General features: G+C 39.9%; 1 protein-coding gene across 1 annotated transcript in view; it reads right to left on the bottom strand.

Annotated features, from left to right (window-relative positions):
• LOC102254262 overlaps positions 1 to 10,926 on the bottom strand; it is a 25,609-nt gene that overhangs the window by 3,945 nt on the left and 10,738 nt on the right. Inside the window, exons 2-3 of the mRNA XM_014536852.1 lie at positions 4,766 to 4,856; positions 1,904 to 2,016 (exon numbers count right to left, since the gene is read on the bottom strand). Coding sequence (XP_014392338.1) covers positions 1,904 to 2,016; positions 4,766 to 4,856 — 204 coding nt within the window. The remainder of the gene's footprint in view (positions 1 to 1,903; positions 2,017 to 4,765; positions 4,857 to 10,926) is intronic.

Below are 10,926 nucleotides of genomic sequence, written 5' to 3'. Positions count from 1 at the left end.
GTCCCCACTGGGGTGCCTGGCCAGTCTGGGTGAGGGGCTGAGGGCCGTTTTCAGGCTGGCGGGTGACTGAAGCTCCCAACCGCTCCTTTTTTTCTTTTTTTTTTTTATTCTGGGCCAGCTTTAGCTCTGAGGCTTGGCTCCAGCTCTTAGGCCTCGGCTGCTGAAAGCCGGTATCTGGTTTGTTTGGGTTCTATAATCGAAACACTGTTTCAACTCCAGCTCTGAGATCCCGGCTGGCTGAAAGCAGGTTTCTGGGGTTTTGTTTAGCTTCTATATTTGTAACAACGTTTCATACTGCAAGCTAGGCGGCCTGCAAGGCAGGCGGGGAACGTTGGCTTCCTCCGTCACTGAAGCAAGCAAGCCTCCTGTTCGCTTCAAGCTGCCTGGTCGGCCGCCATTTCTCTATTATTAGATAGGATTATTTATTTTAGTTACATCTATTTATTTATGTTTTAACAACTTTGAGATTTTAAAGCCAATTATTATTATCCAAGGCATTTTCTTTGGCAAATTTTGTAACAGAGATAACTTACTGACTTTCAGTTGCTTTAATGTTAAAGTATTATTTTATTTTATTTTATAAAAACAGGAGTGCCCCCAAGATTTGGGAGTCAACCTTGGAATGTAGTACATTATTATTCAAGAATTATCCATTATTATGGAAACATTAATTCTATTGCCCAAACACAGCCTGTATATTTTCCATGTGTCATTTTCACCATCTTTTAAAGTACAACAGTCTTGGGTTTATTCTATAGCATCCGTGAAGAGATGGGGCTCAGTCCAAGTGGCCACCCAAAATCAGGCAGGGTGCGCCTTCTCTTAAGCTGGCCTTTTTCTCTTCATGGGTACAGAAATCCCAGATGCATCCCTAAATTGTGAGAAATGTTTCATCTATCCAAATTTCAAATGATGGACTGGGAAATAAAAAATATGGCAAAAAATGAGACTTTTAATAGCACTCTGGGAGTGGGCATCCATTTTACAGGATCACCAAAGGACCTAGTAATTAATGGGCTGTGGCCTTTTTTAGTTACTTCCCTTTGTCTAGGGAATTTTCTTAGAACTTGTGTTATTGGCCACGTGTACCACTCATATTCTCTCTCTCCCTAGCCCCACATTCTGTTTGCTCTGGGGAAATTTAGTAATGGCCTGACCATTTACTGTTTCTTTTCTATTAAATTAAATTAAAGGCATGCTTAATAGACTAACAATAAACAATTAAACCAAACAACAAAGACAGATAAAACAACAATCAATAGACAAGCGCCCATAACACATAGACAAGACTTAATAAATGAGAGTTCTTTTCATGGATTTTTTTCAGATGTTTTATATTGCCTGGGACTTACAGCCAGAATGCAGCCTAGATCGCAGCCTGTTGTTCACAGATTTTATCATATTCTTCTCTCCATAGCATTGACTGGCATCTAAAGTTGTTTTAGCTAAAATCTGCCTGTCCCAGGGCATTGTATGGTAATTTTCAGACAAAGCATTAAGGAGTTCTTTTGTAAAAGAACTGTTAGCCCAATTTTTTCTAGCTGTTGAGCCTTTCCACACTAGAGGCAGAGGATCCGGGGCCTTAGGTATTACAGACTTTTGATCCCCAATACTAATTGGGCATAATGCAGTTCAAACAAGAGTCCACATAGTTAAAGATGACAGGGGCACTCATCTTCCTTGAGCCTGACTTAAGAGAGTACTTTTTGACATTTTAATTCCTTTATCCTTGAGCATGCAAGCTAAAAATTTACAATGATGTTTTTGCCTTTTACTCAAATTCTTCCCCATTATAGCCTGGCTGAAATAAAAGATGTTTCTGCCCACTTATGGTTCGTGACTCCAAAGCTGGAATGGGCTTTGTGCGCAGTGAATTTCCCTTCCTTTTCGATGAACCTCCCACCTTTCTGGTGAATTTCCTTTTTTCTTCGTTTTTCCGCTCAGGCGAATCTTCTTCTCCAGATGCCCCACATTGGGCACCAGATGCCACAACCTTTTTCAGTGAGGAGTCGGGATCTGGAAAAGGGGCCAACACACAAATAAAGACACTAGACAAGAAATATGAATTTAGAAGGCATGGGGGCCAGGCAGAAACCTTTCTCTAGTGGAGAGGCTCCTGAAGCCCTGGACCTGTTAGCTTTTATTCAATTTTAGAATACACATCTTGCCCTCAGTTAGGCACAGCAATCCAGTAGCAGACAGACTATCTCAAAATTCAGTAAATATTACTAAAGGTTTACTTTGAGACTATTAGGTCAGGAAATTGCTTGAGCCACCACTATCTCAACAGAACAATCGATGCATAGCTTTTAGCCCTTGCTAAAGCTCAAGGTTCATCAGCCTTCTGGGTTCCTTGTTGCACTTTCATGATAGTGTTTGACAATGGATAGCTTCCTGCAGGGTGTCCCAAAGAAACAGAATAAAAGTAGATATTCCCATATCAACAAATTGATACTAATATTTCTGTACTACTTTTATAGCATGTAAAGTGTTTTCATATCTGTCACTCATTCATCAATTTGTTAAGCATTTCCTGAGCTCTACCATGTGCTAGGTCTCAACTAGACACCAGAGTATAAATGCAGTGGGGAGGCACTCCCTGGTAAGGCACTGGTCTTGAGGTGTCATCTTAAATGTCACTTTCCCAGAAAAGCCTTTGCTCCTTGATTTGTTAAGTAGTTCCTCCTGTCTTATTGTCTAACAGCATTCTGTTTCCTTTACAATATTTACCTACCCTGATCTCCTTTGGGGTAAGGGCTCAACTTCTATTACCTCTGTAAGGCCATGTGCTCGAGACATAGTTCATTGCTGGGCCACCAATTGGTACTCAATAAAACCAGTTGAGTGAGTAGAAGACAGGAAGAATAAAACATGCTCATGGAACAGAGAAAGTTAAAAATTCCATTGCTATACACTGTGACAAGTGCCAAGGGAGAGAAATGGATGCGGGTATAAAAGACAAGCATTTCATCGGAACACATCAGCTGAAATTGTTAACTTCCTGCAAAAGAGCTATCTCAGGCCAGTATTGTCTGTGAATGGCTGGGTAGATCTGCCTAATTCTGGGATGCAGAATTAGGAGAGCCATCTGCCCACAAATAGTGATTAGCTGCATTCTCCAAAATCAGCTTTGTTCATAATAAAAATAATATTCTCATGGCTATGTGCCACACTCTTTAATGGTCTGTCTCATAAATGGTTCAGAACTTGGGAAGGGAAAAGGCACACCATTTATTGCCTTTTCTCATACTTTTAAAGCTAAGTATCCAATTCTTATGTTATCCTTTTGTCTGCTCTCCTTATCATTTATAAAAAAAGATTAAACTGACATGATCATATATTAGAAAATACTATTTTTCTAAAAATAGTATTTTTAGGAAAAGAAAACAGAAAAAAAGGTAAATGGCTTACATTGTCTACTTATCACAGTGCAAAATTAGAAACCTTAGTCTTTGTGGCTGCCAAAAAATGAGTAAATGGCCAAAAATAAAATAAAAATTCTTTCATAATTCTTTTCCTGGTATTCAGTATATTAGTGTGATGAAACTTAATATGTCTGCAAATAAAGGTATAAATTGCTGCAGAATGTAAAAATATCATCAAGTCACAATACCCAAAAGGTGGAAACAACCCAAATGTCTATCAACAAATGAATGAATAAACAAAATGTGTTACATACGTCAATGGAATATTAGTAAGCCTTAAGAAGGAAGGAAGTTCTGACACATGCTACATTATAAATGAACCTTGAGGATATGATGAATAAGTAAGCCAGTCATGAAAGGACACATTATATTATTTCATTTATATGATATACCTGGGATAGTGAAATTCATAGAAATAGAAAGCTGGTGGCTGCCAGGGGCTGAGGGGAGGGGGAAATGGGGAGTTATTATTTAACTAGAGGCTCAGTGCATGAAAATTCATGCACTGGAGGGGGGGATCCCTCAGCCCGGCCTGCACCCTCTCACAGTCCAGGAGCCCTCAGGGACGGGGGGTGACCCGGCAATCAGGGGAAGGTGACACCCCCACCACACCTCTGCTGCTGCCAATGTCAGCAGCACAAGCCTTGGCCAGCCCTGATTACCTGAGCCTCGGGCAGCCCTGGGCGGCTGGGCAGCCACCATCGGAGGCTTGCCTGTGCCTCCAGCATCGGCTGGGCAGCTGACATCCGAGGCTTGCCCACACCTCAGGCCAGCCCTAGGTGGCTGGGGGGCTGAGGGCGGGTCCGGCCGCACTGTGCACCTGCCACCCCCCATCCCCTGGTGGGGCTGAAAAGACTGGGGGACTCCACCAGGGCTGAGGGGACTAGGCGCCGCAATCTTATGGCTATGGGTGCTGACATCTTTGTGACTGCATGACGGTCAATTTGCACATTCCCTCTTTATCAGATAGGATATGTACAGAGTTTCAGTTTGGGAAGATGAAAAATACCTGAGGATGAATAGTGGTGATGGCTGCACAACAATGTCAATGTACTCAATGCCACTGAACTGGACACTGAATATAGTTAAATGGTAAATCTTATGTTCTATATATCTTATTACAATAATACATTTTAAAAATAAGATAAAGTGCTGGTCATGTGTATAATAAAGATACTCCAGCCATTTGAAGGAGGAATGCTCTGTTCTCAAGTGAAACAGAGGGCCCCATACCCGCCCAGGAAAAAGCAGATATTAGCCAAAGGCACAGGAAAGCTGGAAGGGGTGCAGTTTGGTGACTGAGGTCAGTAGCTCTCAATGTCCCATTCTTGCTAGCCTACAAATAATTAGGATCGTCTTCATCATGGCTGGGTCATCATAGCCACTATTGACAGGATGCTGAGTGCTTTGCATGTGTTTTTGGAACATTCTCTAAGGAGGTGTTATTCCCATTTACAGGAATTGAACACATTAACCAAGGTTGCAGAGAAGCAGTGTAGACAGCATTTAAACCCTAGATCAGCAATTACACAACCAAGCTGTTTTTTTTTTCCATTTGTCCAACAGATATTTATTGAGCATTTACTTTGTGCCAGGCACTGTTTCAGAGCTGCAGCTCTCAGTTAACCAAACAGTCAGAAATACCTAACGCATGGAGCTCACATTCTAGTACAGAAATAGAGACAATCGACACCCAAAAAAGTAACTGTAATTCAAACTTTGGACCATGACAGACAATCCTATCTAATAAAGAGGGAATATGTTAATTGACTCTTGGGCCATCACAAAGATGGTGGTGCCCACAGCCAATCAGGAGGGAATATGCTGATTGACTGCCCCGCCCTCAAAGATGCAGCGCCCACAGCCACAAGATGGCTGTGCCCAGTCCCCTCAGCCTCACCAGGGTGGCAGGCGTGCAGCAGGCGCCTGCCTCTGGAGTCGCCCAGTCCCCTCAGCGCCCCCAAGTGCCAAGGGCCAGCTGAGGTGCAGGCAAGCCTTGGATGGCAGCTGCCCAGCCACCCAGGGCTGCCCAAGGCTCAGGTACCAGGGCCACCCCAAGGCTCAGGTAACCAGGGCCAGCCAAGGCTTGCGCTGCCGGCAGTGGCAGCAGCAGAGGTGTGATGGGGCATTGCCTTCCCCTGATATCCAGGTCGCCTCCCACCCCTGAGGGCCCCCGAACTGTGAGAGGGGGCAGGCCGGGCTGAGGAACACCCCCTCCAGTGCATGAATTTTCATGCACCAGGCCTCTAGTAGAAATAATAACAGCAACAATAGTAATGGCTTATCCTTATATAGTGCTAACTTTGTGCCCAGCACTGTGATATTTCTTTTCCTGAGCTGTTAACATAAAAACATTAAAACCTGTAAAGAATTTTTGTGAGTTTATTTGAGTCAAACTGTCAACAATTTCTGGGAAGCAGTATCTCAATGGATTGGGATAATGCTCCAGAATGGTGGTTTCTCATCTATTTTTACACATTGCAATCAAAGGAGGAGACGGAGGTGGGTTACATGAAATCCACTGGTGATAGGCTAGAAAGGAGTGAGAAAGCAAAGCGGGGAAACCTCTGGGTTTGGATAAAAAGAAAAATGATAGACACATACTTTGATGGGTGCAGGATAGTTAACAGTTAACAATTAACATGATAATAATAACAATGAAGGAATTTGTGGTATCTGTCCTGGCACCCAGGCACATTAGGCACAACCAATTACTTTTTTCCAGTATCCCTCAAGAATAGATTTTTAAGAACAATTATATGGGTAATCTGGAGTAAATGGCATAGGAATTTCTTCATTTGGGTTCAGTGAGATGTACTCACGGGATGACCACAAACATAGTAACTTTGGAGTGGCAGTTAATGTTTATATGAAAAATCATTAGAGTTTTACAAGGGAGAGGGCTTGAAAGGTTGGATGGAAAAGGTCAAGGGATTAAGCGAAAGAAAGAAAGAAAGAAAGAAAGAAAGAAAGAAAGAAAGAAAGAAAGAAAGAAAGGAAAGAAAGAAAGAAGGAAAGAAAGAAAGGAAGAAAGAAAACAAACAAAAAAAAAACCTCATAGACACAGACAACAGTATGGTGATTACCAGAGGGAAAGGGGTGTGGGGGAAAGTAGACTCGGTAAAGGGGAGATAAATGGTGGCAGAAGGAGACTTGACTTTGGGTGATGAACACACAATGCAATATACAGATGACATATTATAGAATTGTACACCTGAAACTTACATAACTTTATTAACCAATGTCACCTTAATAAATTCAATAAAAAATTATAAAAAAGAAAATAAAAAGAAAAATCATTAGCGTTTAAAGAGTAGAATAACAATGCAATCAGAGTTTGGTTGGGAGCTAATTCAGTAGAGCTATTTGGGACTGATTGGGGGCAAGGGGACAAAATTAAAGCCATAGAGCTCAGTGGAGCATACATCACAATAGTCACAACAACAACAACAAAGTATTTTTTAATGGGCTGGTAAGTAAGAAACAGCAACTGAGAAGAGAAGTCATTTTTCCAGTGTCATAATGAGCATAAGGAAAATTGTTACTGTAGACTCCAGGTCAGCTGGTAATAATCCAGGGATGGGTGATTTAGGTAGACCACTTATTTCTGACTTTGAGAATATCTACATTTCCTATACCATCATCAAGAGGTCAGGGGAAAAAAGGAAAGAGAGGACTTGGGTATCCATACTTCTAGGGCTGCTGAAAAATGCTTACATGGGAAAGGAATTTGAAATGTTGTCCTAAAATGAAATATCTAATTTAGATTGATTGAATTCCACCACATGAAAATAGCTCACTGCTAATTCATTACTGTGTAAAATGAAGAGATCTAAATGAGATTAACATCAGAACTAAACTTTCTAAGGTATTAAAAATTAAGAATCCAAGCACTTCTGCTCCATAAATTGACTTTGGCTAATGAATGCATTCACATATTAAGCTACAGCCTGGCATTTAGTCTCTGGTCACTTCTACACCAGAGTTGTTAGCCTAACGTGGAGGTGAAGGCCAAGCTAATAGAAGTCAGGAATTATGCAGTATGACACATAGAATTCCTAAACTCAGAAAGGCAAATATCTTTTTCTAACTCTCTCACTTTGTAACTGTAGAAAATTGAGGCCCAAAGGAGTAACTTACTTATGGTTTTACAGTTCATTAGCAGCCGAGCCAAGACCAGAACCTCAGACATCAGACCGGGACCTTTCCCCTGATCATATTTCTCTTTCAAATCAATCAATCAATAGCCTAAGCAGGTAAGAATTATTTTATGAATGAAGAGCAGCAAAGTCAATAAACTCACAAGATGAAAGAAGAGAAATAAAATAAAAATTGTTTTTAAAACATTTCAGCATTTTGTAAAAGCACAGGGGAAATTCTGAATAAAATTCAAGTCCTCCCCATAGCTTTAATCAGGAGAACGTGGATTTGATTTTATCTATTTTACAATTAAAGTTTACCTTCAATATTATTTTGTATTAGTTTCAGGTATGAAGTATAGTGGTTAGACAATTATATAGTTTACAAAATATACCCCTTGATATTTCCAGTACCCACCTGGCACCATACATAAGAGGAAGATGTGTTTTTTATTTATTTTTTAATTAAATATTTATTGTTGAAAGTCTTACATATGTCCACTTTTTTCCTCCATTGACCCCTTCTAGCCTGCCCCCATCTCCTGTCCCCTGTGTTCACCACCCTATTGTCTGTGTCCATGGGTTATGCATTTATGCATACAAGTTCTTTGGTTAATCAATTCACAACCACCCAACCACCCCTGCCTTCCCTCTGAGATTCCAAAGTTTGTTCCATCCTTCTGTCTCTGGATCTATTTTGTACATCACTTTATTTTGTTCATTAGATTCCACATATGAGTGAGGTCATGTAATAGTTGTCTTTCTCTAACTGGCTTATTTTGCTTAGCATAATGCTTTCCAGGACCATCCAGGTTGTTGCAAATGGTAAGAGGCCTTCTTTTTTACAGCAGTGTAGTATTCCATTGGGTGGATGTACCACCATTTTTTAATTCACTCATCTGCTGATGAGCATTTAGGCTGTATCCAAATGTGGTGTTTCAGGTCTCTTAGGATATATTCCTAGATGTGGGATCACTGGGTCAAATGGCAGTTCCATATTTAATTTTTTGAGGAAACTCCATACTGTTTTCTATAATGGTGGCACTAGTCTGTATTCCCACCAGCAGTATAGTAGGATTCCCTTTTCTCCACATCCTTCCTAGCACTTGTCATATGTTGATTTGTTGATCATAGCCATTCTGACAGGTATGAGGTGAAAACTCATTGTCATTCCCCCCTTCCCCCTGCCTCCTTGGGTGCAGTAATCAGTTGGTTTCTAATTTTTTATTTTATTATTTATTTATTCATTTATTTATTTACAATATACAAAATAAATCTATTATCAGATTGTAGATACAAAATAATTAGCCATTTACATGCAGTAAACATTAATATGTCAAGAAAAATGATTTTAAATATAATATTACATGCAATAAACATTAACATTTCAAGAAAAAAAGATTTTAAATATAATAATATTACCAAAGCTGTACTAACATAGTATATCACAAAAGTTGTAGGAAATATTAAAAATCTGCAAATAACAGGATTACTTCTATTATATTCTAAAAAATTTTTTCTGTCTCTATTTCTGTTCATCAGTTTATGCTGTTCATTATATTCCACAAATGAGTGAGATCATGTGGCATTTATCTTCCTCTGACTGGTTTATTTTGCTTAGCATAATGCTTTCCAGGACCATCCAGGTTGTTGCAAATGGTAAGAGGCCTTCTTTTTTACAGCAGTGTAGTATTCCATTGGGTGGATGTACCACCATTTTTTAATTCACTCATCTGCTGATGAGCATTTAGGCTGTATCCAAATGTTAGCTATTGTGAATTGTGCTACTATGAACATAGGGGTGTATATATCCTTTCTGATTAGTGTTTCTGATTTCTGGGGATATATTCCTAGAAGTGGGATTACTGAGTCAAATGGGAGTTCCATTTTTAGTTTTTTGAGGAAACTCCATACCGTTTTCCACAGTGGTTGCACTAATCTGCATTCCCACAAGCAGTGTTAGAGGGTTCCTTTTTCTCCACATCCTCACCAGCACTTGTCATTTGTTGATTTGTTGATGATAGCCAGTCTGACAGGTGTGAGATGGTGCCTCATTGACATTTTGACTTGCATCTCTCAGATGATTAGTGACTTTAAGCATGTTTTCATATGTCTCTTGGCCTTCTGTATGTCCACTTTCAAAAAGTATCTATTTAGGTCCTTTGCCCATTTTTAAAATTGGGTAGTTTGTCTTCGTTTTGTTAAGCTGTATGAGTTCCTTATATATTTTGGATATTAAACCTTTATCAGATGCATCATTGGCAAATATTTTTTTTTTTTGTGGTTTCTTTTGCTGTGCAGAAGCTTGTTATTTTGATGTAGTCCCATTTGTTCATTTTTTCCTTAGTTTCCTTTGCTCTAGGAGATGTATCCATAAACATTGCTACGAGAGATTTCTGAGATTTTGCTGCCTCTGGTATCTTCTAGGATTTTTTATGGTTTCTCAATTTACATTTAGGTCTTTCATGCATTTTGAGTTTATTCTTGTGTATGGTGTAAGTTGATAGTCTAGTTTCATTGATTTTTTGCATGTATCTGTCCAATTTTCCCAACACCATTTATTGAAGAGACTGTCTTGACTCCATTGTATGTTCTTGCCTCCTTTGTCAAATATTAATTGAGTGTAAAGGCTTGGGTCAATTTCTGAGGTTTCTGTTCTGTTCTCTTGATCTACATTCCTGTTCTTGTGCCGGTAGCAGGCTGTTTTTATTTCAGTGGCTTTGTAGTATAACTTTATATCTGGTATTGTGATCGCTCCAACTTTGTTCTTCTTTCTCAAGAATTTTGCAGCTAATTAGAGTCTGTTTAGGTTCCATATAAATTTTTGGAAAGTTTGTTCTAGGTCTGTGAAATATGGTGTTGGTATTTTAGTAGGGATTCCATTGAGTCTGTAGATTGCTTTGGGTAGTATGGACATTTAAATGAAGTCAATTCTACCAATCCATGAACACAGTATATTCTTCCACTTGTTTATATCTTCCTCTATCTCATTTTCAACATCCTATAGTTTCCTAAGTACAAGTCTTTTACCTCCTTGGTTAAGTTTATTCCTAAGTATTTTAAAATTTTGGTGCAGATAACATTCACTTATGGGGGAGACCAAGATGGCGGCATAGGTAAACACCGGAGACTGCTGCCGCAAAAAACCACTTCAAAAATACAACTAAAAGACGGAACAGACATCACCCAGAACCACAGGAAGGCTGGCTGAGGAGAGACTCTTCAACTAGAAGAATAGAGAACAGCATACTGAGGCTCAGAGGAGGCGCAGTGTGGAAAATATAAAGGTGCGGAGGTGCGCGCGCAAAGCGGGCTGGTGGCTGAGGGCGCGGTTGTCGTTTTCAATCAGGAGGGAGTCTCAG

This window comes from Myotis brandtii, unplaced genomic scaffold (genome assembly GCF_000412655.1).
Source record: "Myotis brandtii unplaced genomic scaffold, ASM41265v1 scaffold167, whole genome shotgun sequence".
NCBI classification, from domain to species: Eukaryota; Metazoa; Chordata; class Mammalia; order Chiroptera; family Vespertilionidae; genus Myotis; species Myotis brandtii.
The sequence above is the reverse complement of the archived record's forward strand: the minus strand, read 5'-3'. Positions and strand labels throughout refer to the sequence as shown.